Here is a 27,368-nt window from a genome sequence, read left to right as displayed (position 1 = left end):
GAACGATGTACCCAGATTCATGCAGGAAAATTTTGGGGGAGCAAGACATAAAGCTCTAGGAGACTCTCACCTTTTGTTCTTAATTCACGAGGTGAAATTTGTGTCCCCATAGGAAGGTGGTGAGAAGCCCCGTTCTCTGCTGCTCTGTGTAGAGCCACAGAGTAAAGGGGCTGTAAGTTGTAGGTCTGCAAGCGTGGCCATCGGCACAGCTGGTTGTGCAGGGATGGTGTCCTTGGGGACAGCAGATCCAGGTACCAGTGCTCAGCCCTACTGAGCTTGGGAGCATGTGCCTTTCTAAACAGGACATAGTCCTTAAACCAGAAATGGAACACTTGTGTCATAAGGAGGCAAATAAAAAATGTTTTGTTTTGTTTTCTATCCAAAGAGCTTTGTCACTGTTTTTCTTTCTATGTGCTGGTGGGAAGAGGTCTCTAATGAAGCTGCTTTGATTTTCCTGTGCTGTAGTAGCTGCTGTGGAGTGTAGTTTGGGGTCTGAGCACAGATTAGCTCGGTTTCCTCCTGTAAGTGTCGCTAGCCTCCAAAGGAAATGACTTCAGTTTTCAAAGGAAGCGCGATGTCGCACTGGAAAGGGCAGAGCGTTAAGTATTATTTAAGGAAAATAGTGGAGCTTGATCAACCTTCATTTTAAAGAGCTCATTGAAGGTGGTGTACAGCATGCTTTAAAAGTTAAGTCTCTTCATTTGCTTGCTGCTAGAGCAAAATGGGGATGCTTGTCCAGACATAACAGTGTATGCCTGAGTGTTTTCACAAGAAATGTCTAGATCATTAAGTATAATAGGTCTCAGCTGCAGTTTTGATCACTGAAGCATGCACACAATTCATCACAGCAAATTACATATGTCTTTGTAACTTACCTTTCTACAATTTGCTGGCACTTTTAGAGAGCTGAAACTTATATCTTATGTGCTGCAGAAGCCATTTCAGAGAAAATAATCTGTGTTTATTGTTGGAGAACAAGGATTCACTAACAACAAAAACATGGAGCAGTGTATGTTTCTGCTCCTGCATCTTGCAGAACCAGCAGTAGTACCAGCAGAGATCCCCAGCCACATTCATTATTTATATATTTTAGTGAATTTCTTGTCTGCAGTAAAAGAGATATAAGCTTCAACATTTGTGCCAAATTCTATCCTACAACCCATTCAGAAAACCTGAGGCAGCCATGTGGTTCTCAATCATTACACAGCCCATTTGTCTGATTGGAGTTTTGTCCTCTCTGTCTTGCTGAAATGTTGCTTGTTCTTTAAAAGCTTAGTTTGACCTTTGGAAAGAAAAGGCATTTGCTTTTTTTTTTTTTTTTTTTTTGGGGAACCAAAGCCTACTTAAATGGAAATCGGCATTCAAAAGCAGCACAGTTATTGAACAGCATTTACTTTATTACTGGAAGAGAGTGGATGCTAGTGGGCTCGAAAATTACATTTCAGTGAATTCATCAGTTTCAGTCACTAGTTAGTCTGTGAACAGATGGATATATTTGTTACAGTGAATATGAATTTATACCCTGGATTTTCACATTTGCCTTGAGTACTGCTATCTTAGCTGCTGACTAGAAGAATTTGAAGATGTGTTTTATTTGTTTTATTTTTCTGAAAGAGGATATGGTTCTTTATAATTGCGCAGTTTTCTTACATCATAGAAAATGCCTCAGTTTTCAGAAATGTGAATGATATATAGCTACTGTGTAAGGAAAATGTAAAAGAATCTACCAGTACAGCTGCTGCACAAAACCCCAAACATCTCAGCCTAAACCTAGAAAAACCTCGATGGACTGAGAAAATAATTTTCAATAATCAGATATTTTTAACTCTGTGTATGAAGGTAATAATCAAAGTCACCTGTATTTGCATCTAGGGTCTGCCACAGTCTAATTGCTTGGCTCTTTCCCCACCCTGCAATTTAAGGCTACTGTTTAACAGACCAATGCATTAAGAACTCCATCTCCAAAATGGAAAGAAATACGGTCCTACCCTCTACCACGTCACATCTTTAGGTTTCAGGGATTTCGTTTAAATCTGAAATTTATATCCAGGAGAGATAAATTATTAGATTGTAAAAGCAGCTGGGGAGGGAGTAAATATAGTCTCTTTTGTCCTCTATATCATTTCCCCAGGAAGATAATAAATGTATGGCAAGCGTCTTGTGTTTCCTCAGTCGTACAAATGTTGCGTGTGTGTTGTATTTCAGCCATGAAGCCTAAACTCCAGGCAGGAAATCCTGGAGTGATACTGTACTGCGTCTGTGGTGCTGGTGGAGCCCCCGTCACTTTTACCACTAGAAGCAATTTGAAAAATAGTTTAATGAAGAAATTTAAAAGGTGTTGGGTGTGCCTCTGATTTACCGAGTAAGAGATTTAGGGTGCAGTCCGAGGGTTTGTCCCCTTGGCCAGTGAAAGGCAGCAGGGGCAGCGGTTCCAGCCCTGGCTGCTGGACTGAGCTGTGGACAGAGGTCCTGTCCTGTGACCCAACCCCAAGGACCAGTATTCCCAGGGTGGTTTTAAAGAGCACAAGTGAGACTCCTGCTAGCTCTTCCCTGCGTTACCAGTTCTCATGGCTCTGCAAGGTCAGAAGCATGAGTAGTTAGGAAAAAATAGGGCCCGTAAGAATAAAAGGAGAAAGACTAGTTAGAAAGTCAGTCGGTAACTTGCCTTTCTGCAGCTGGGTTTGTGTGTAAGGCTGTCACTACCTGCACCTCTGTGCTTTCGTCAGAAAGGTTGTTAGTATTTTCAGCCCAGCCTACTGTCAGGAACCTGAAAGCAGCCCTAGGCAGCCTGGCCAGTCGCTCTTTCTGAAGTTGCTTTCAGAGAAGTAGATTCAGTTATATACTGATGTTTCTGTAATTAATGCTCTGCTTTAACATCATATTTTGAGAGTAGTTTTGTATCTCTCTTTGACCAGAGGGGAAAGGAAGAAAGGTACAATAACTTAGAATACAGTTTGTTTCTAGAATGTGCCTTTTCTGCTGTTTCTACTCCTGTTGAATTGAAATGGGACAGGAATGTTTGATACATGGACTGGATACGTGCACATGTGACTGGACTTGTGCAGTAAATGCTAATCGATGGATTGCTAATGCTTTCTTCTTTCTTCACATTTCATGTTAATAGAATAAACTTGTACTATACTAAACTGTGTGTCCTTAATGAGGTGGTGGGACTTTGTTGGAACAAATCTCGATGAGAGAGATAAGACTGTATATGTTCATGTGATCAGTGTAGCGACAGCTCGTGGCTTTGTGTAAAGTCAGCTTGAGTTCAGCAAGGCTCTCACTCCCAACTCCGCATGAGCCAGCCCAGATTTGACAACAGCAGTCCTGAGCTTATCAACTCAGCCGTGCTTGAGCTGATTCTCTGCAGACTGTCTCGTGTCCTCCATGCCATGTGCTGGGCAGGCAGAATGGACACCCCCAGGTCACCTCTGTGCAGAGCACATCCACGAAACCAAATTGCCTCCGCTTTGTGCCGATAAACAGCCAAAGCGCTGCCTGCGCCATGCCAGCCTTGGGGGAGAGTCCAGCCTGGCCACCGAATGCCCTCATTTGTTTCTGTGGCACGGCTAAACCTGAATACATTGCCGTAGGCATTGAAGTTTGACGGCATATAGCATATCTGTAGTCGGTGCATTACATTACTGTGTCTCCAAAAGGAGTAGAGAGGAGGTTTAAAACATATTTACTTCTGAAAAATTTGTCCTCCTATGCGACCAACACACGTTCTTAGTGTTTGCATAAAATCGCAGTTGTTTAAAACATACGCTCTTGCTGTTTAGAAGGCAGAGGGCAGTGGGCTGAGCACAGTCCTGCCTGCAGATTTCTGCTCTGCTGGTGGCAAGTACACTAATGGGGAGGCGCGTAAAATACTCCTATAAGCTGTGGCCTTGCTATTTTATAGCAGAGACTTGCATTGGAGGATTTTTATGCCTCTTTCAAAATTAGGAACCAAAAATAGCTGCTGTTATGTCCAAGGCAACAGGTCAGTGACCACCCATTTTGTCCACCAGAGCGGTATGTGGCCACCACGTGACAGGAATATTTGCCTCTAGAAAAAACTGTATCCATAACAAGGGAATACAATTTGTCAGATCAGTATTCCATTAGAGGGAATTTAGCTTTATTTGCTACCTTTTAAAAGAATTGCCTATAGAAGGATTGTGACATGCTGTAGGTAACCTGCAGGTAGACTCCCATGATTTGATGAAGGATGTTCCCCCAGTAAAGAGTGCAAGATGTCCCTCCAGTAATGTCTGCATTAAAATTCACAGTTAAGGCTGGAACTGTTTTAAGGCTTAACACCAGGAATACCTAACTGGTGCAGGAAAAAAGCTACAAAAAATCAGATGGTGTTCAGTGACCCTTGCCATACCGAAGAATAGCAGGGCAAGTTAAGGAGCCAGTTTTAGGTTCAACTTCAAATTTCTGGCTTGTGTTGGCTAATATTCCCATGGAAACATTCACTCAATTAAGCTTTTGTCTATGCATTTAGACTGAGGACTGCTAAAAGTACTATGTAAAGTGTTTCCCTTTTGCTCTAAGTATTTTTTGAGGAAAAGAGTGCGAGAGGATGCTGTCCATGTTCTATAATAAAGATCAAATCTGGAAATAATTTTGTGCTTATAAAAGAGCCATGAACGGTCCCATAATGATGATGCCAGCCCTCACAGAAATGACCAATTAACTGGCTTTTGCAGTGTGATTTACCTTAGATCAAGGAGGAATTAACAAGATACGCTTCAGTCAGGCTTCAAATAAAAAAACAAATCATGTTTTTGAGAGGAACACCTAAGAAAGATTCCTGGGAAATGGTTTTCCTCCGACAAATGACTTTGAGAAACGGTGCTTCCCTATTAGGACTCATAAGTAGACAAAACCAGGTCTACACGAGGCCATGAATGGAAGTCTTTGGTGTAGCAGAGGCAAAGGAGCTTACCTATGGGCAGTAAGTAGATCGTTAGCTGTAGCTTAGATTTGAAAATAGACTGGAAGTGAGATGTTTGCATTTGTTAAGACAGCTGTGGAGGTTTACTTCAAAGTCAGGCAAAGGGCACACGTGCTGCTGCACGCTGGGTGAGTGACCGCGTCTGTGGAGGTGCAGGGGTGACCATGGCCCCGAGCAGCGGGGCACCTGTGGGACCAGCTCCCCAGAAACACGTGGGCTGACCAAGTCAAGGTTACAGTGCCGAGTGTCGTCAGGAGAGTGGTGTGTAAGCCCTTCTCTGCTCTAGGGATCAGCAATGGCTCTGGGATCCAGTTAGGGAAAAACAGTGGGACTAGGGAAGGAGTGGAAGGGTTCTAAAAATACTCTGGTTTTATGCACTTCTGACAACAGTAATTAAATTTGTCGCTTGCCTTTACATTTAGGAAGCACAAAGTTCTTCCTTCAGCTTATTTTGATCTTGTGCATGGCATAGTGTAGACTACAAGTCACAAGGACGCTGATAAATTTGCATTTCTGAGTGAAAGTCTCAGGAGTGTGCAGTCTCTCAGGACAGGTATTATTAGCTCCCTGGTTTCATTGGGTGCCTCAGTGACTCATGGTGTGTTTACGGCTAGTTTCTCTAACAGAAGATTCCAGTTATCTCTTAACAATGTATTCTCCTGTGGTTTTTATTTCCAAAGTGCCATGCTAAGATTTTCCCGAAGGCTTCAATTTACTTTTGTGTTTCAGCATTTTACCCAGTTTTTTTGGAAGAAGCGTATAGACTTTTCAGCAAGGTGTTTAATCGAATATGAGAGGCTGTGGCAGGCTTAGTCTCACATTTGGAGTTGACTTGTAATAGGCTCACCTTGGTGTATTCTGAGTTTTTAGAGAAGAACAGAAAGAGATGGCAGGTCTAGAAGACTGATGATACTGAATTCTTAGTCTCAAGTGGAAAGGGGAAAGCATGTTAGGTGAGTTGTCAAAGTCTGATTAGGAATAAACAGCCTGAATTAGAAGAGAAATTAAATTAATAAATCATGTAAAAAATCCTTAGCTGATGGATGCAGCTGGGAAAATTACTGTAAGAAACATATTTGTATAAAAAGGTGATTTTTCAAACCCAGAATAACACAAAAATGCCTATAAAAATTCAAGAATACATTAATTTTAATGAAGTGATGTAAGTGCAGAGATAAAACTGAGCAAGTATATTGTTGGGATGATGCAGCCTGGCCACAAAGTGCAGAACCCTAGCGTGCAGAAGAAAGGTGTGCAGCAGGGCTGGGAATGCTTCTGGGTTTTGCAGACCACCTCCTGGACATTTACACTTCAATACAGAAACATGCCAGCTACAGAAAAAGATTTATAAAAGAAATAGTAGGCAGCATTTAGTTGGTCATGTTCAGAGTGTTTTTTTCCCCTCTAAATATTTTACAAGTTCTGTATCATCCCCTTGACTCCAGACAAGGTGCCGGGTTCCAGTTGCCGGAGGAGCCAGGCAGGTCTGCAGGGCTGGCACAGGGCTCACCCTCTCCGGTGGGTACAGAAACCTGGGAGGTGCTGTGGCCACCACAGTCCTGGCACAGATGAGCATTTCTGTGTCCCAGTACCCAGGAAAGGTGCATTTGGCCCCAGAATAACTGAGTAAGTGCATGTGTCAGGCTAACTCAGATACAATATTTTCATTGCAAATGGGCAATTTTGCTTTTCAGCTGACACCAAACCTCCAGGCATATTTTCTTTAGACAGTCAAAGCGGTTTTTATTTTTTCTCTTGGCTCAATAACTTGTAAAGGACAGCTTCCTAACTGCATTTGTTGAAGTGCTGTCTCAAAGTGTGCTGACACAGGGACTGACTGACGCATGGCAAGTTATCAGATGCTCAGAGATGAAGGAAGCAGTAACACAGGCAGCTGTTCCCTTTCACAAAGGATGTGCCACCTTTCGTTTGCCTCTACCTCCATTTCAAGGGATTCTTCAAATAAAGAAGGGACATGTGAACCTGTCTTGCCTGACAATTTTTTTTCATTAAGTACCACGATAACTTGGAGTTCACTTGTTACAAGTATTTTATATAGTGGGTGAAATACCAGGGGAAAGGGAAGAAGCAGTACTGTATTCCCTCAAAAACTAGGATCTAAACATATAAATGTCACTGGTTAAGAGTTACCTGAAACAACTGGAAGGGGAACCGACACCTGGTTTTATGGGAAACATTGGTTACCACTATCAGTTTTAATGAAGTGTATTAACTAAATTGTGTTCTGAGTATTCATTCAGCCCTGTTTATGGCACACTCTAGAGTACATTTACTGTTTGTCAGAAGTGCAAACTAGTGAACATATGAGGCTTTAAGACAGGCCATCTGTTAGTCTTAGACCCTTGGATAATTGTCAAACAGTTCTAAAAATAAGCACATACAAACTGCAAGGGGGTGCAAAGGTGATTTTTCTTGAGAGTCTTATAGTAAGGGGAAAGTAGCAACCAAAAATTAAAAATAAAAACAAATAGTTTTATCTTGTAAAGCAAGCTTGCTCTCTTTTTCTCCCTTGCTCTCTCTTCCTTTTTCCCCCCTCCCCTTCAGTATGCTTTTTATTTTTTCATTTTTTTTTTTCCTCTTGCTTTTCTGGGTCATAGCATCCCTTGAATGCCTCTCCAGTTTAGGATTAGAGCAGCACCAATTTAAGGCTCACAGCTTTCCATAGAGAGCATAATCTCTGATGGCTAAGGCAAGGGTCATCTTGTGTCCTCTGGCTAAAGTAATCTCTTTATAAAGTCAAGGCATAAAGATTTTCATCTTTATGGATTGCTGTTGGAAGGAAATAGTACCTGTGCACATATGTGCTTATGGATATATAATGGCTGAGAGATTTTTGGACTGTTTTGAATTTAAAAGATGCAAAACATTTTTTGAAAAGAGAATAGTGCAGATGGTATTTTGTAAATATTTAGACACTCTAACTTCTGTTTGTAGCAATTTGGAGCTTTCATTTTGTCTTTATTGTATATATGTTCAAATGTGAGACTTGAACTTCTGCTTCAAGTCGACACCTGAATCTGAGGTTTAGTTTTTGTCTGGCAAGCTGCATGTGTTAACAGTCAGTGGAGGGATTGCTTCTCTGGTTCCTCCAGCCCCACTTTGGAAGGGGGAAAGGAGAGAGAATGGGGAGGAAAGGGCACAGCCCCAAGGAGTCCTCAGCCAAGCCCTTGACCCCTGGTCTCGGAGCTGGATGGTGACCGAAGGGGCAGCAGAAACCTGGGCAGGGGCTGGAGAGAGAAACTACCTGGGCTCTTGCCTGGGTCTGGAAGGACCCCCTGCACATTGGTGAAAACACAGGGATTAATAGGAATTACCTTCCATGTCACAAGATCAGGCAGTTTTGTTCGTGCATCACCCCCAGGGTTGGTGTTTGCCTTACTGGGTGGTTTTGCAGTGCCACAGCGACTGTGGTATCCCCAGGCTTCAAGGCACGGGGCGGCAGGGGCTGAACAGCTGGCTCTGGCTGAGATGTATGGGCAGTGTGTCCGGTGTGTGTCCACTCCCCAACACCTGGCATGCTCAGGTGCATGGGTCATCCCACAGCTAATTACCAGTTCGGTTTCACGTTGGGTGTTTGTCGTGTGAATCTATTATCTCCGTGATTCCTATGGAAATGATTTGAGGAATGGTTTCTGTTCATTTTAATGAGATTTGGAAGGGGGGAGAGAGGCTTTATAGTCTTTAATCAGAGTCCCATACTTATGAATTTCACTTGAGGGTGGCAGACATCACCATTCTTGCGCTCTTTCTTAGCCCCTGTGTAATATAATGGTCTTTTAGGTGTATATACTCTCACACATAGACAGTATACCTCTAAATGGCTGGTACAAAATAGCTAAATGTGTAACAGATGCACAATGGCACTATAGACTGGATGTATTATGGCCCCAAACCATTATCACACCCCTCACAGTTGTGTTTTATTTTTTTCACCTGCTCCTGTGTAGTACACCTGTGACTTGTTGGCAGTGAATGTTGTTGCAGTGTGGGAGACTCCCAGCTTGACTGCCTGGCTTGGAGCTTTTGCTTCATCATGTGCTGCTTTTGTGTGTGTGTTTTTTCTCTCGATCTTTATATAGCTTGTAAGAGTTCTTTGAACTGCTGTAAGTGATCATCTTTCAAGCCTGATGCTTTCCTTCTTGACACGGTGCTCTGAAAATGGAGATTGTCATGCCAGTGTTTTCATAATAACGCATATAGAAAAACAGAGAAATAATCATTGTGGATGTCCTGCACAAATGGCTTGATCTGCATCCAGAGGGCAGGCAGGGGGTGTCCCCAGGGAAGATCTAGAGAGCAATCAGTATCTACACAGAGAATAATCAGCCATTCTTTGAAATCTTTTTATTTCCTGCAAAACCCGTCGCCCAGTTCCTTGGTCACAGACACTTCCACAAATGGTTCATTTGGGGATCATGCAGCCTGTAGAAAATTCCACTTAAAGGCTGCAACAACCCTGAATCTCGGAGTAGTTGCATTTTTCCCACTGACGTGGCTAATAGAATTGCTGTCCATTTTGTATGATTATTAAGAAAAGAAAATAAGAAATTTTCCAACCTTGTCCTATAAATAAGCTGTGACTTACTTGGTCGTGACAGGTGACTTAGTGCTGCTGTAGAGTTTTCCAGCTGCAATAATGTCTCAGAATGATGTATTCAGTGGGGTATGATCTGTGAGCTATGCAAAAACCGGGGGGGGGCTAACAGGAGCTGTGAAGAACCATTTTTAATGTTCTGCTTCCAAATTATGTCCTACCTGCTGCCGCCCCCCCGAACGCATACATGTATGGATGCCTTGTGTGCAGGTAGGCACGTGCAAACACACACACAAGCATGACGGGAGAGGCTTCATTTTTGTGACTGCTTTATTTTCCTTTGGAAATCACCATTAAGTTTGTTGGTTTGTTTGGTTTTTATAAACTAAAACTTCTAGAGTTGAGAGTCACACTCAAGCACATTTCTGCCAGCTCACCCTCCTGCTGGAAAGGGGGGTGATATTTCCTAATTATTCAGCAGAATACTTGCACGCTTGCACCCTTAAGGCCTTCATGGTTTCGTTCTGCTGCCTGGAACAGCCCATTGTAGCATCAGGGTGAAAGCTTTTTCTGCTAAGGCACGGGGTGTTTTTAATGCAAAGGATGTATTTATTTTTCCTTTGCTCTGAAAGTCTGGTCATCGGGGGCATTTTCTTTGTCCGTGGGCACACACAGAAGTGTTAAAATTATTTGATAAAGCGTGGGTCTGGTATGCAAAACACCCGTGTGAGAGAAGAGACATAAGCATTGAATTTCTCGGATGCTTCCTGGTATCTGCAGAGCACAGTTCCAATAAGCTGCACGCACACAGGACAGAGAGTGTAGAAGCAAGAAGATAAAGCATGATGGTAAAATAGGAGACACATTACCAGACATTATTTGGAAAGCATGTTTGTGTGATCTGAAATACATTTGAATGGTTGAGAAGCCTATAGTGATTGCAGAGGACAGAGATAGGGTTTCGTGGCTCTTCTGAATACACATAGCAGCGGTTATTGCAGTATTTGCAGCTGCAGGAACCTGGTGGTCTGGTGTTCACCAGCACGTGGGTGTGCACAGCTTAATGTGTTTGTGCACATGGCTTGTACAGGAGCTGCTCTTTGAAAGGCAGGGGCAGGATTCGGTGCACACAGGCTCTTGTGTCTGTAGGAATGACAGAAATGTTCGTGAGGTCCTGTATAAAATGTGGCTCTAATTATTAAGTGCTTGATCTGGGGGGTAAGTCAGTATATTGATCGCCAGTAAAGCGTGCACAGGGAATAAGTGGTACATTCCCAAAATATTAAGACAAAATCATTTTCATTTGCATATGAAAAATGTTTATTTTTTTAACCAATAGCTGCATACTAAAGCACGGATAGTTTCTTGGCTCCTACCTGGCCCAGTTCTGAATGGCTGCAGGATTTGAGTATAATCTGTTTATTTCTTTGTGTAAAGCCTGCTTAAAAACCCAGTATATTCATTGTAGTAGGGGTGTTCAGAACATATTATTAACCTGTGTTTGAGGAGGGAGGGCTCACAATGAAAGCTTCATTATCAGATTTAGAGCCACATACCATTCCTTTATTGACCTGCCTGGTGTAATCAATGCAGCAGCCACACAAGTTGGAAATCATGTTTCCTGAGTGTAGACCATGCGTCATGCATCCAGTGCTGATTGTGCATTATCTTTCAAATGACACTGCCTAAATAAGTACGGAGTTGTCTGCTACAAATAGCCCTTCTTTCGATTTGAAGATGGTAAAACTTTTGCTTTTTTTTATTAATATTCAGGACCTGAAAATAGAACTGTAGTGAAGTGTACTAGAAATGGCCATTGTTGGAATGCTGAGGAGTGTGTCTGAGCACAGAGAGAGGACTGTATATTCTTTAACACTTCCATGCTTTCCCAGTTAGGTTTAGTGGACAAGCTTCTTGTCAGTGCTGCCATTGTGTTTGTAGGGCTCTGTCCACCCTTTTCCATAAAGTTTGTACTTGATTTGAGAATAACATCCAGCAGTGCAAAGGTCCTTCCTTCTTGAAGCCGGGAAAATTTCCTTGTACAGCAAAGTAAAAATCCATAGGATTTCATGTTCGGTGATGTTAAATTGTCTACAAGCAAAAGTAATTTCAGCTATCAATTTACTTGACGTTATTTGTGTACAATGCTTTATCCATGATAAGCCTTCCAGGTCTTTGCACAGTACTTCTGGTTTTCGATTTTGAAATATTTAGCGTCACAGACTGGGGTGTGCTGAGAGGGCGAGTGTCACACTAAACAAGGACTGGCTATTTTGCTATTTCGTCAGTTGATTGTCATTAATTTCACGAAGGCTCCTTCTGGGCGTGTGGCAGCTACGATGCTTCTGCCGCTTCTGTAACCTTCTGGCACGTTAAAGCCTGACCGTTATTGTGTGGAGTTTCCTTGCAGCCTGCCCACCCGCCACAATATCGCAGATAACTTTTGCCATGATTTAGGAACTCAGCAGCACTTCTGACACCTGGTGGTTACTTTTTGGGAATGCACAGTCCAGAAATGCTCCAGCCTGCAAATGGGGTCACCACTGCCTGGCCCCACGCATCACGGGCCCCCACAAGCTCTTTCTGCTGACGGTTTTCATCAAGGAGATGTCATCTTTGGATAAAGCAGACCATCGTGGCTTTTCCTGATACTGTATACATCTCGATACTGTAGAAGGACCAGATGATTTATGAAATATTATAATATCTTACTTTATGAAATATTATAATGTCTTACTTTATTTTAAAGCTTTGGCATTGTAAAGAAATAATTAGATTTAAAATGAATTTCATGTTTAAAAACTTATTCTTCAAGCTGGCATATATGCACAGCTCTGGCATTAGGCAGATGGAGACTGGTTTGCAATAATGCAAATAAATTTTTATATTTGGGGATGCTGGGGAACCACGTCAAGAAAAGCTGACCGTGAAGCACATCTCTAGTTGCTCAAGCAATTGAATAATCACACAAATAAAGCTGAGCTTTTATGTAGGACTGGGTTTCAGTCAGCACACAAAATGTAGGTGAATTGGTACTGCTCTAAAACTACATTTCCAAGGTTGGCTTCACAATTTACTGGCTCCTGCACAAAATGGCAAGACAGGTCAGTGTCCTCTGATGTGAGATACTGTGATGACAGAAGGCTATTACAAATCTACCAAAAGGAAAAAAAGGGAACAAAAAAGACTCTAAACTGCTGAAAGAAGTGTGTAGAGCAAAGTCTATTCTTTAGAGAGATTTAACTTCTGGGTTATGTGTCCAGCATTTTTCTGCTGGGTATATTACCCTGGTGCCTGAACTGGTGGTTCAGCTGTTATTGCCGAACTATTTCTTGGACTGAGAAGTGTGTGTCACAATCTGGTGTCTCTTGCTGCCAGTACTCGCACCCGGTACTAGTGAGACTCAAAGAGTAAAATATGGCAAGGGTTCTCACCACGATTCCGATTATTTTTTTTTTTCAATTGTTACAGTTAAGGGAATCCCTAACGGCAATTTTTGCCCATGAAGTGTTATCACTTTGTTTATATGTATTAAAAAGTGTGTGTGCGGGGGGGGGGAGGGGGAAGAAACCCTTGTGACTGTACTTGGCTTGTAGCATTTTTTTTCTAAGTTCATGCCAGCATTAGCAGATCTGTCAGAACAAAGCAAATGTGTCATATTGGCAGCTGTTACTTATGAGTACTTTTTCTTTATTGCATTTTGTTTTGTAATAATTGAGAAGCTTTTATGTTGAGCTCTGCATAAATGGTACTGAGTAGGAGGGTATGAGCATGCTTTCTATTATTCTGCCCCTCATGCATGTCTCCTTTTTTCGTCTTTCCAGAACCACACATTGAGCCAGCACGCACAGTGAGCCACTGGCACTACAGGACACCTCTCTGCAGAAGACTTGACGGTGGCACAGTGGGGAGGACCATTTGAACATTACATCCAATCAAAGTGTCATTTGCAACCCAGATGTAAAACTCTAATGATTTGGCCATGAGGCGCTGCTATTATAAGCAGCTGGAAATGAATATTAATGGAAGAGATTAAAAGTATTCCATGCTCAGTATTTTTTATTGTCCTGCTTCAGCTAGTATACTTTAGAGCTTCTGCTTCTGACTGAATTTATAGTGTTAGATAAATCTGCTTTGATGCTGTTGCCCTTTGTTGCTTCTTGTATTATATTGATAGTTAAAGATTAGGTGTGATTTTTTTCTTTTTTTGTTAACTGCTTTTTAATTGCAATTTTAGGTAACTGTGCATTGTGATGTGATTGCTTGGCTATTGTCTGAATATTTCTTTTTAATTTTTTAATTAAAGACTAATGCTTTGATTGGATTTGCCAGTTCACCGGACAGTGATTAAAACTATGTAATGAATATAATCAGTTTCAGTGCAACTGGATGGTCTGCTTTATAAATGTGACTTAATCTGATTGCAATAACTAGTACAGTTCAATAAAGGGAATACATGAGCTTAGCGTCAGCGGTTGTCTGTCTGTCAGTACACGATGTGTTACCACTGCTGACTGATGTGTGTAAATCACAAAGTGATGGCTCACTCAACAGCAGAGAGTGTTCTGTGCCCCAGGAGGAAGGAAGACTGGGAAAAGGCAAAAGTTGTGTTCCTGCACCTGGCATTGTGCTCTCTCCTGGATGCACCTCCCAGGTAGGTTGAGGTAAGGTAAGAACATCTACCTTGAATTTGGGCACAAAAGCCATTGCTAGCTTATCATACTCTCAACTTTTACTCAAGTCAACAAGAAAAGAGGGATCTTGATCTATAGCTGCCCTGACTCTATCTTTGTGCTTCTTTATTTCAATACAAACCAAAAAACTTTCTGGATTGTGTACTAATGCGCAAATATTGGATCGGGCCTTGGGGACCCTGGTAGGAGACTTCGTATTTCACGCAGACTTCCAGCCGCACAAGAAACGTAGCTCTATGTAACTCCCATACTTCTGACTCTTCGAACTGCCATCATGCAGCCTGACAGAGCTAATTAGCAGGCATTTTTTTTTCTCTTTTTAAAGATATGATATGGTGATGAGGTAAGTTACATCTCCAGTCAGATAAACGGTCATTTTAAGGGCCATGGACACCTTTGGAAAGTTGGTGAGATGCAGTTCTCATAGTATCTCCTGCTTGAGTGAATCGTAATCGTCATGAAAGATGTTTAGCAGCTGTGATAGCTGAAATGGTGTGGTTACCCATTCCCACGATGAACAAGCCTTTGCAAGACTGTGGCATAGGAACATGCACAGTTAGAGCCTTTCAAAATTGCTGCACTTAACTAGAGTGCAACTGCTTGTCGTTGTACTGTGTCTGGGCTTGGGGCATGTAAGTGATATTTTGTAGGGAAAATGTTTTCAAAGATATAGTTAATGCCCAAATTAATTTATATAGCGAGTTTATTAACACGTGCGAGGGCACAGCTTGTTGATACTGCAGACAATGCTTTCAACATTTAGATTCCTGCTGATGTCAGTAGTCGTGTTCTTCAAGACAGTGCGGCAAACCGCATGGAAGGGAAGGCTGCTGGGCATAACCGGAGTAGGGGCTCTCCTACAACACGGAGCACCAGAGCAGGTGAATTTCTAGCTGGAGAAGTTTAAGCTTTCTCAAAATAAAATAATAAACTAATGTCCCATTTAGAGCAAATGATAGATAGGGGTTTTATTCTGCCAGTTACTCCTGTGAAATACCATTGCATGGACAGTCAGAAAGAGTTTAGGCTCAAAATTTCAATTTGCGATAAAATTCACGAACCCTAGTAGAGCAAAATTAGGAATGACTTTTCTTAATTCCAAAGAGGACAGTTCTGTTTTCATCTAGATAATTGTCAACTCACTGTATATGCAACAAAATCATTGTACTGAAATGATCCATTTCTAGAGAAAGGGTTAGCTTTCTACGTATTTTGCCATAAGCCACGGCCCTGATGTTTATGGGCTGAAAAGTTAGCTAATGAAATCACCAATTCATTGTTCTCATTCATAATGTATGCATACTCCTAACTCACAGGCAAAATTTTAAGATGGGAAATGGAAGAGAAAAGCTGTCTGGGAATGTACATCGGCTGCTCTGGTAACAGGTCTTTGCCATCTTCTCTGCTAAAAGCAAGGCAGCAGGTTCTTAAAACAAAGATACTGAAAAGGGGGTTCTTTGCCTGATGCTGGGTTTGGAATGATGCTCAGTCACTTCTAAGCAGGCCTTCAGAAATGAAAAGGAAGAGGTAGGTTTCTGTCTCCAGGAAAAAGGTTCTGTACTGGGCACCTCGAGAGTGAACTAATGTTTCCATGCAAGTCTGAGAGCTACTGTAGTAGTGCTATACTGAAGCACACACCTTTGTCTCAGCGTCTCCCTGCTGACTAGTTAAAATTAGGTGTATATTCGCTGTGCTGAGATGGGGAAATCCCCATGTGGGGATCCTATTCTGAGCTGCATCATTTTCCCCACCTGTACTGGAAACGTGAGCATGGGGCTAGGGTGCAGGCGTCCGTGCTCAGCCGGGCAGTGCCGCACAGGTTGGTGTCCAAGCTGCGTGTTGTGTTTGCCTTGGTCCCTAGCCAGGGGTGGAGGAAAGGAATAGTTTGGTTTTTCCACCTTACCTTTAAAAGTTAGGGCAACCCAAGGCACAAGAGCGAGGACTGTAGTCTTGCTCTGTCTTCTTCTTCCCTTCTGGTATATGAGCTTCATTCATGAGCAGCACAAGCCAGGCTGGAGAGAGGGGTTGGACTGTGCTCCCAGGGCTGGGAAAAAATTGAGCCGTGATCCTGCAGGTATTCCAGTATCTTTAAAGGTTTGAACACTAATGGGTAAATGCTGCTTTTTAAAATTTTCTTTTCTAAAACAAAATGCACAAAAGTGCAGGGACACTTGCCATGAATGCACTGGGGTTGCTTTGTGGTACTTTTGATATAACCTGGAATGTATGAACCGTCATTATTTCGATCGCAGCAAGGGATGGTGCCTTCTTGATATCTGCTTTGCTAGGGGCCGGGGACACACAGTTTGGGTGTGGGGATGAAAGCTTCTGCATGGAAGCAGAGAGAAAGCTGTCCGCTCTTCTGGTCTTACCATGGAGCTGTATCTGTGCTGTGCTGGATGCCTGCAGCTCCCGGAGTTTGTCCTTGGCCAGTGCCAGGGTGCAGCGCTCTTGCCTGACCCTTTTTTCCAAGGTCTGAGACTCCCAGGGCGAGGCTGCACCAGCCAGGGTGCCGGGTGGCAGAGCTCTGCAGCGCATGGTGGGGCCTTTGTCTGGTTGTTCCCCTGCGGCTGTGTTTTCTGTGCCACTGGTCCCGCTGGGGAGCAGGGACAGAGCAGCCCTGCACCGGTACAAAACACAGCTTTGCTGGCATAGCTGCAGTCACACCAGGGAGTGCTTCGCCGGCATAGTATATAGTTCCTGTATCTGTTAAAAGCTCCTAGGGAAAACACAGCCTAACTGCAGGTGGAGAAAGATAATATCGCAGCTTCTGTTATGTGTTTGAGGTTTCACCCCCTGTTTCTTAGTGGCCAAGAAGTGCTACAAAAGGCATTTGGTAAACAGTCAGAAATGTTGACTCCAAAGGCACCTATATTTCAATTGTTACAATACACTGAAAATGGGATGGAGAGCCTTTCCGTAGTCCCCATAATGTTTCCCTGCTTACCTGTGTAACTCGCAGCTTCTGTGAGAGGCCGCTGCGGACACGGACTGGCAGAGGCTGCTCAAGGCAGGGGTGATGCGCTGACTCACAGGGAAGTGCAAACCAGACTTGCCGGAATTCTTGCCGAGGATGAGCTTTAGGCAAAAAGTCGCATTATGATCTGGGTGGCATTAGAACCAGTACTGTGTTGGAAACCATGAAAAGAGTTTTAAATGTGTCAAGAAATGTCGTATAGGCAATTTAATATCTTCAAGTTTAGGAAAATACTGAAATATAAATTCCTATTAACAATGGATTAACAAAGGACTTGTAGCAGGCCAATCTATTAGCCCACGTGCACTGAATGATCTCTGCATTTAACTGCACCACATACCCACACATCCAAAAAGCTCTGAAATATTTAGTCAAAAAGTAGCAACCACTACCTGTAGGTGATATATTGTCTATGTAGTCGGCTTTACATAGTGTTTTATTGAATGATTCTGTAAATAGTTGTCTGATCTATCACATTCAGCAAGGAGTCAGCACCTTTTGTGATATGCCTTAGAGTTTTGGGAAAAGTAAGTGCTTAGCCCATTGCCTCCAAAAGAAAGGGAAAGAAGTTTGGGGACCGTTTGAGGGAGTGAGTGACCCATCATTTTGTGCTGGAGCATCTTTGAGTGTGCTGGGAAAGGGCACCCCCCGAGCAGCAGCTCAGAGGGAATGTGAAAGGGAAAAATCAGAGGGGTGAGGGGACCGAGGAAAACGTCTCCATAACCTTCCTGCCCTCCAGAGGAGTTAATGGAAAATCCACCTTCTGGCAGCCATTTCCATTGCAGTGAATCTGTACATCCCATGTTTCAAGTGCACCGCTTGCTTTCTCCTACCGATGCCTAAGAGCAGTTGTTTTTTTGGTGCGCGTGTTTGTTTTTCAACCTGTATAAAGCACTCTCCCGTACAGGCAGCAAAGCCTTTTTCCCCCATCTGCATCAGCATTCTGTGCGTTTTGGCCCACACCCTAAAGCTGTGAGGTTTCTGCAATCCTCCCTCCACCGCCCCGCAGCAGCTGAGCAGCTTTAGCTGCGCTCGCTCAGGTGGAGAGCTCTGGGGGTACCGGATCCCCGCAGCACGCTGGCAGTACTTAGCCCAGGATAAGAACAATGCCCTGCAAGTGCTGTCAAGGACAAAAACATGTGAGCTCAACACATGAATGACCACAGAAACCCAGGTGGCAGGAGCTGCAGCAGCCACCGGGCTTTGGAGCTGGTGGTAGTGTGACTTGTTCTTTATCACTTTGTCCTTTTTCTTCCCGTTTTTGCCTCTTATGAAACCATTTTTTCTTAGTTCTACCTGTCACAGCCTCCTGCTGGTGGGGAGGACAGAGGGGAGATGTGGGGCCATACGCCCACGGGTGCTGCCTCAGCGCGGGCAGCCGGGCAAGGGGGATGCTGCGCTCTGGTGAGGAGCAGCAGTGGCTGAGCTCTGCTGCGAAACTCTCCTTCCCACGCCGCAAGGGCTGCCAGGCGGCTCCCGAGGCTGATGCACCGCCAAGACTCTTTGGGGCTTTTTTTTTTTTTCAAATGAGAACATTTTTTGTTTTCTCCTGAGTGAGATTGCTGAGCTGACCCCCAGGGTGGGCTGGCAGCCAGGCAGGGGCTCGGCCGCTGCTCAGCCCCTCACCGCGGCGTTGCCCTCTGGGGCTTCGGCCACCCTGCTTCTGCGTGGGTTTCACACCTTGTCCTGTGAGAAATATCACATTTCAACTCTGGTTCTGAGGGCTTTAGGGAATGGAAAGCCCCCAGGTCGGCCTCCAGGTCAAAAACTGTCATTTTAGTATTTTCACAATTTTACCAACCTGGGGTTTATTCTTTTGTCTGTATTTATAGCACAGTGGTGTTGATCTACTCCAGCGGGTTGAGAGGTAGTGCGGAGCATTTACTGAGTTGTAGGAGAACATACAGACTAGGTCTTCTGGATTTTGCTTCTCCTGAAATTCCCAAATGTGTGTGGTGTTTAAAGCCCTGTACAGCACAGACACTATCCTCGGCGAGCAGGTACCAGGGAGCTAGTGAATTGTGGGACTCCTCCGTGTGCAAGAAATCCTGCTAAAAGACCCGTTGCCTTTTGAAAAAAAATCTTTAGCCCTCAAATCTTTTAGTATCAACTAAAATCTTGCTTTGAACTTGAAAGAAAAAAAATGTTTTTTCTATGTCTATGGTTCTACATGACTGGAAGAGGTACCTGGCCCCCAGCGTGGTCCTTCCCTCACAATAAACAGGCCGGAAAACGAGCCTTCCAAGCTGTGCATGCCAAAGCCATGTCCCTGAGATGCTGGGCTCTTCTTTACCTTTAATTTAAAGGGGAGTGAGTGAGAAAACATCTTTTTTTCCTGGCTGAAAGCAATGCAATAAGTAAGTGCATCTTCTTCTTCCAGTTGCAGTTTATAGGTGCTGTTCTTCATGAAGTTGGCTTCTGTGCTTGAAAGCTATAAAATATACATGCCATTTGCAAAAGATACTGCTTCTACTGTACATTTTCTGGTTTATTTACAAAATATCTCAGTGCAAGACTGCCATAGAGAGAGAGTTAGGGAAGGGTGCAAATGAATACAGCCAGTGCTTTTGTAATGGCATTGAAGAAATGGTCAAGGGCTTAGATTAGCCTCGTGTAGCAGAAACAATTTGGGTGACTAATGGGGAATGACAGACTTTCACCCAAATTTGGACCAAGAAACGTTTTTGTCGTGGCTTAAGACTTGATCAAGTATTGCATAATTCCTAATAAATATGCAATATGTTGTATTGCAGTGTATATCTTCAGTGTTAAAACACTCAAACCTTGGAAGACGAGGCCTCAACTGAGAGCAAAATGAGTGATGTCTGGTGTGCAGGCAGTGGAAAAAGAAGTGGATAAGCTGAAAAGAGAAGGTGGACAAAACCTGACTCGGTCAAGGCCAGTGGATGTGGTGCATAAGGTTAATTATTTTTGCCTCTCTCTCCCTAACTGGCCTGATAATTTCTGTAATGGTGCCAAGAGCGATTGCACTTAAATAAAATCCTGTCTTTCACTGGTTTTATCATTGAAGCTGAGGGGGTGTGTGGGTGCACCACAGGGCCAGGGCAAAGCAGTGCCAAAGAGTCTTTCCAATGAGCGAAGCCATATATGAGATTTCCTGTCTGTTCGGAGTTTGTACCAGCTGTTCCTATTACGAGGCAAACCTGGAGTTTTGGTGACAGCCCTCTGCCATGTGTACTTCTCATCTGCTCCCAAGATTGTTGGAATTTTTTTTTTTCCCAATTCCAGATCTCTTTTTCACTTTTTCTCGATTTCCCTGCTGTGACCCTTCTCCGCACCCCGAGCAGCAGCGCCCGCAGGGGCCAGCGGATTTACATTTTGCCAATGCCTGTGTGGTGGCTGTGGGGTAAGTTTGACCCAGAAGAATCTGCTGGGTTTGGTGTGGCTTGAGAAGGGTCATCTGACAGTGGGCAGAGGTACAAGAGGAATGGGAAGTTCCGCACTTGTAAATTTTTTGATTATTTGATTGATTATTTGATGAAAGAACATAAGAGGAAGCTGAGCTACCTGGCACCCCACTTGGGAGGGGAGGCAACCTTTGCTGGTAGACGCAACGTGCTTCCACTAGCAAACAGGAATGCTAACTCCCCTTCTCTTACTGAGGGTTTTAATGCAAAATGCAAATTAAGCCTAGAGACAACCTTGCCCTCCATTCTCCATTTTGCAGAGTAATTCCAGTTATTGATACATTACTTTAAAGAACACACCAACCTTCTTTGCTTTCTGGGGACTGCCAGAAAAGTGTGCCTTCTTTCATTTCGCACTGCAGATATGTACACAATTGTTTCCTTTGACTTCAAGGAGTTAAATGTTCACATACATAAGGCACACTAAGACCAGAGCCTTATCTAATGGTGCTGGATGACATGACTGTGTGCATCATTAGCTCAATGATACACCAAGCTCAGGGAGAGGGGAAAAAAAGACAACCCAAGCCCTGAACCCTAAAATATATTTGTGTTTGAGAGAGAAATCTGGAAGGAGGGGAGAGGACTACACAGTTGATATGTCTATAGTTAATTTAAGATGTTGATTTTTTTAATTATTATTTTTTTTTAATGTTATTGAGAATAGAAACTCAAAATGAGACAAGAACCAGTGAGGAATCCAGAATACCCCTGTGGCTCGTGAAACCTCATTGGAATAGACAGAGAAGAAATAGGTGCCGGAAAATATCTATTCAAAGCAATACAGACACATGTAAGCACCAGAACTGCAAATTGAGCCTGAAAAAAATGACTCTTTCTTTTCAGGGTTGTTTGGTGTTCCTTTTCAGAGACCTAACGGTGCATCCTATTCAGCCAGAGCTCCCCAGCTCAGCTGTATGTTACTTTACCCATAAGGGCGTTGAACAAATATTTTGTATCCAAGAGAGACTCATTAATGTTTTTCAATCCGGATACAAGATTCTCATTATTCTTCTGCATAGGTCTAGTAATGGGAGCCTCCTCTAGAGATGCCCTACACAGATGTCTTCAGGCAATGTTGATGGCATGAAGCAGGAATTGTTTTCACTGAAAGATTTATAACCTTATAGCCTTTCCAAGCCTAGGCAGTGCACGTGGACTGAGAACCAGCAACCAGGGTTTTCTGACTTCTGCACTATTCTCTGATACTGAGTAGCCTGGAGAAATCATTTTGGTCTAAATTTCTGCTGCTCTGGGTCCCCAGCATGAGGAATGAAACATCAGGGGTTTTCAAAGGTACTGAATGTTTCTGACTCCTATTTAAATTGAAGCTGCAGGTTTTGAGCCCTTATTAAATATATATATATACACACACACCCTAAACCCAAAACCCCCAAGTCCATGGATCTTAATTTAGGGCTCCCCAAATCAGAAACCGCTTTGAAAGACATGCAGAAGCACAGAACAGCCGATAGATTTCCATATCCTGCAGGGTTTTGGCATGAATCCCCTCCTTTGGTTCCAGGCAGAAAAATACAAAGAGACGTCTGTGAATAGGACCTCGCTGGGTGTCCAGTCCTCTGAGTGAAATTTCCTGTGCAGAGGATGGTCTCGGCCTACATTTTCTAGTTATTATATAGAATTTGTTTCCTGCTATGCTAGGAAAAAAGTGTATAAAACTATAAAACCCTCAGTGAAATCCCACCTTATAAAGCTACTTCAAGCTGTACAGGCAGAATTTGTGCTGGAGGAGCTGACATTGAATAGGGGAGTTGAAGAGAGACACCAAAGCAGAGTCAACCTTTGTAAATTATTTGTCTTATCTGTAGTATTTTTGTAAGTTGATCCAAATCAGATTTCGGAGTAATACCATTAAAATCAACAACCAACACCCAGGATGAATCTAGCTCTTAAAGTACCTTTCAGGGTCCTTGAGAGACGTGCATCCCAATGACTCCTTTAGCAGTCATTAAACCAATTATCATTCCAGTCTATTTCCAACAATTATCATCATAGACTTTTTGGGTTTAATCAGCTTTTTAATTGACCTGTGAATAAGACAGGAGATACAAAAATCTCCCCTGATATGTCAGGTATAACTATTAAATACTTAGCATTGCTGTGCACACGAAATAATTTACACCACAATACTGATCTGAGGCTGGGACACGAGCAACAATATTCCTATAAATATGGATAAGAACAAATTAAAGACAATAAAGGAGAAGAAGAGGCAGTAGTAACCCATAAATAGAATGTCACCACTATTGTTGACAGTGTTTCTGGGACTTTCTGGGCCAGCAAACTTTGGAGCCAGAAAATTTTTTTTTCTTCTTCTGTACACAGCACAGAATTAATTGTAAGGCAGACAAAAACTTTTGACTGCCTCTTCAGCGCCACCATTATTGAATTGAGGTGCAGAAAAGTCTTCAGACAATTGCTTATGGTATTTAAAAGAAATCAGTTATTTAGGCATGTGTCCCTCCTGCAAGCAATGAACTTTTTTAATACCACTTTCCGCGGTACAGCACTGCAAAGTGGCCTGAACGCAGCAATTTGCTGGATTTGGCACTGTGAGGCCCGCAAGCACTTAGCAAAAGCAATTGTGTAGCTCTATTGAAAATCCCGCATATCATGCTGTGGGGAGGCAGCACTTTTTATCTGTCAGCACCGCCGGTGACAAATATTAAAATAAAAAGTATGACACTATAGGTGCTTCAAAATTCAAACTGCAAGTTTCCTACTGCGGGACTTCTAACCATGAAATAAAATGCAGGGAAGAAAACAGAGTTCAGACCCCCTGCTGTAATAAAGGCAAGGAAATCTTAAGTGTTTAGATATATAATTCAGTCTCTTCTGAGACTTACTACCCTGCTTCTACCAATAAAGATTTTAATTTATGCCTCGATGATGATGCAGTCTTTAATTTCTCTTTTACCTCCAGGGACGGTTGGGAAGAGGGCAGGGGAGACCTTCTCTTTGTGGTTGGTGAAAGCAAACGGTCATGGCAGGTCGAAGAGCTCCTCTGCAGCCGGCAAGGGTGCAACGGCTCCACAGGGCTGCCCTAGAAGGAGGAGAAGGAAATCCCCGTCTTCGGCTTGCTGTGAGAGTGCCTGCAAGGAAGTCACCACTAAAGTCAGTGAGTTTTGTTTGGTTTAAACAGAAATACTTTGCACTTTAAAGAATATCTTACTCCAAGGATCTCAAAATACACAAAAAATACACAGCAAAGCTTTAAACTTTTCTTACTAGCTATGATCTTGAGCATTTATTGCTTTGTTTTGTAACTATTTTTATCTTTAATAATATTTTATGTCAATAACAGCAAAATAGCCCCAAGGAAGAAGTAACTAATGAGAAATTAGAAACTTTTGTGTGGGTGAGTGGGTACATATTGCATCTGCATAAGTGACAAGTTACTGAGAAGGTTATTGACCATATAAATGAGCAAATATATCCTTGCTAAAAGTCCAGTGAAATCACTGCAGGGATAAATTTGACTTGACTGTGAAAAGAATGCATGCATCTCACGCTGCAGTGGTCATTTAACCTAAATTATATACATTGATCTGTGCGCCCTCCTGGTGTTAGCATACAAAATCGACTGGATTATGTACTCGGATGTAAAGCTACAGCAAAATTGGCTTTGACCTATTTACATTTTCTAATCCAGCCTCTTAAGGCTAGTTATTTCATTTTTAAAGCCTGATCTTTTTCATTCCTTCTCAAATGCTTTCTTAGGGACGGCCATCTATCTCATCCCAAAAAATGGTGCTTGACATTCAATGAAACTATTGCCTTAGATGTGGCTCAGTCCTCCCAGGTGTGGCTATTCTGGCAGTGATGCTTGAAATCGTGGGATCTGTGCACCTTTGCTGTCTTATCTAGGAAGAAACCTATCAACAGTGTGCATATTCAGCCTTAAAAATATTTTTATTTGATTTTAATATCTATTTTTTTACAAAACAGCGCTAGAAGCTAGCATCGTGTCCTGCCCCGTGGTCTCTACTGGTGGTGTGTCTTTTCTCTTGCCAATCCCCTTTTCTACCCACGCTTATAGTATGTTTAATTTGGTCTCCACACACGCTTATTCAGAATATCCCTTTATTTGATGCCATGTGAGGGGTGCCTCAGTGTGGTGTTTAGCTTTTCAAGTCATGCTGTTGCATTAGTGATGATCTGAAGATAGGAGGAAAGAAAGAACCAACTTTACTTCTCTAAGTAAAAATAAAAGAAAATTAAAAGGACAAACTTTCAGGCATTAAACCAATCTCCTGTTTTGTTGGGTTTTTTTCTCCACAGTCCTTATCAAAACTTTCAAACTCTCTTCCCCTCCTTGTGTAACACCAACCCTTGCAGCGCTGCCCCACCATCCCAAGCTTCTTGGTGGAACCAATGTCCTTCACTACATTAGGACTGCCATCCCTGTTCCTTAGGACACCCTGTCCGTATGTGTGACTGTCCCTACCCTGGTAAGAGTGCAACAGCTCGCGCAGACTGCTGTGGCACGGTTCTGCCACGCCAATTAAGTTTGCTGATTGGACGTTGCACCATCGTGCTGAAAAGAGCAGTTGTGTCAATCTGCTCTACTTCGAATAAGAAAAATTGTGCCCCCAGTGAACTTGCTGAGAGGGCTCCTATCAATGCCAGGGAAGCCGGGGCTTTGGACTGCTGATAACAGGCAGTGGCTACGACAGAGGACACCACGTTTCCATCTGAGTCTCCAACAGCAGAGGACAGTGCATCAGCGTTGAAAGCCGGGTCCTGGGGTGCAGGCTCTTTTCCCCGCGGTGACACGGCAGTGCTGTCACACAGCAGAGCAGGGTACCCCAAAACAGGAGCTGGCACTGCTAACAAACATTTGCTGCGATGCCAGCTCCTCTGAGAAAGTGTGGGTCCTCCGTCACTGTACCTAGGCTTGCTTTTCCAAGAAAATAACATTATTCCATGCTGCTTTTTAACAGCTCTTCAGGGTTGAGAGATAGCTGAGTACAGGAAAGACTAGTCATTAGAAGCACACGGTTCAGCTGGGTTGGAATGTGTTAAAACAAACAATTGAAAGTAATAGTAAAAAAAAAAATGGAGCACCCTCTGCCTACTTCAGTTTAGGGGAAAGGTCTCTCTGACTCTACCTGCACTGAGGCTATGTTGAGGCTCTTTGACTCTGCTCTGAGACTTGCTGACACTACTGATTCAACACTGTATCAAGACACTCCAACTGTGATCTGAGACCTGGAGCCGAGAGGGAGCATCTTGACACAGTGTCAAAACAGTAGTCAGAGCGCATGGACGCAGCACTGAAAGGCTTTTGTCTCCCAAGTGAAAAGAAGCAGGATTATTTTCATCTTTTTTTTTTTTTTTCCTTTTTTTTTTTTTTTAAATAATAGTAGCTTTCTCTTAAAAAAAACCCCACACAGTTTATTTGCAGGAAGAAAGGGTCACATGTTCCCCCCTCCTTCTTGTTTAATAAAGCAATGTGGTAGTCAAAGGCTTCACTGTACAATGAATTACACTAAAGCAAAGTTCTTTTTCTTTGGAGACATAAAACATTATGTTTGGAAATTATTCTGACTTAGGAGCCAAAAAGGGTTAATCCTTTCATGATGCTGCACATCGATCATCTATATTTCTGTGCATGTTTGCATTTGTGGTACCTTTTGGATTTGCAGTTTTGTACAATAGATTCACTTGATCTGACTAATAATTCGGGACATAGTGTTGCTCACCACTCTGCCTACAAAACTCAAGCTGTGATTTTTGGTAAGAATATGAATTCAGATATTTGAGTGTTGACCAATATTCATCAACAAAAGAAATTAGTTCAATTGTCAGGATGTGGCAATGCCCGCTGAGACAGGTTTCTTTTCTGCAGATGAGATGGTCTTAGTGTTACATGGACTGTGACTTTATAACAGGTTAAACTCATTTATTTAAAAAATGAGAATATAATTGAATTTATTTTTCCTTGCTGGGGTCACAGGCACCAAGGAATCAGCAAAACCATCTACGGAATGTTTTATAGATGGTGGTGGTTTTGCTGAATGTTAAATGAAAACAATCCATTAAAATATAAAATGAAAATTCTTTTTGTTTCTTTTTCCTCTTGGGCCTTCCCAAAAGGAGGTCGACACCGACCCAGTTTGAAAAATACTTACCTAAGCCAATCACTGCCCAGCATGTATTCCCTTGAGCAACTTGAGTGGGCATGATGCCATCTGAACAGATGGGCATTACTGTAGGCAACCAAGAGACCATGCATGTGAATCAAGCATGGGTGTTTACAGCATCATTTCCCTGATGAGAATGTCAAAATGGCAGCCCAGTCCGACCCTTTGGTTCAGTTCAGTTGCGTTGCACTAATTCGGCTCTGAAACGGACAACTTCACGAAATAAATAATTAACATCAAGTTGGGTGGTCATGATTTTACTTCATGGAATTGAGCAGAGTAAATGGGTAATGGATGGGCTGAAAATAACGTTCCTGGATCCTGTCTGTAGGAGGGAGGCTTGCTGTTTTGTAAAATGAGGGCAAAGAAGCCTACACATCTACACTCAGTATAACATAACAAAACAGGCGTATGAGCACTACGGGTCACTCCAGACTGAAATAAAGAAACATTTTTACATTTTTATAGGAAGGCATCTTATTTCAGATCAAAATTAAAACAATATAAAATGGGATATCTGTGTATGACGTCTTTGAACAGTGTACCAGTGCAAGGTTGCATCCTTAAAGTTACACGTGTTGAGATAGGATTTCATG

At 42.8% G+C, this 27,368-nt stretch overlaps 1 protein-coding gene across 5 annotated transcripts in view; it reads left to right on the top strand.

Annotated features, from left to right (window-relative positions):
• The window catches only part of ZNF423 (zinc finger protein 423), a 230,498-nt gene extending 216,537 nt beyond the window's left edge, over positions 1-13,961 (top strand). For all 5 annotated transcript variants that reach the window (XM_054079014.1, XM_009571208.2, XM_054079016.1 and 2 more), the window contains one exon: positions 13,331-13,961. In XM_054079014.1, coding sequence (XP_053934989.1) covers positions 13,331-13,360 — 30 coding nt within the window. In that variant the 3' untranslated portion in view covers positions 13,361-13,961. The remainder of the gene's footprint in view (positions 1-13,330) is intronic.
• The last annotated feature ends 13,407 nt before the right edge of the window (positions 13,962-27,368 follow it).

This window comes from Cuculus canorus, chromosome 13, assembly GCF_017976375.1.
Source record: "Cuculus canorus isolate bCucCan1 chromosome 13, bCucCan1.pri, whole genome shotgun sequence".
Taxonomy (NCBI): domain Eukaryota; kingdom Metazoa; phylum Chordata; class Aves; order Cuculiformes; family Cuculidae; genus Cuculus; species Cuculus canorus.
This window is presented reverse-complemented; position numbering and strand designations above follow the sequence as displayed.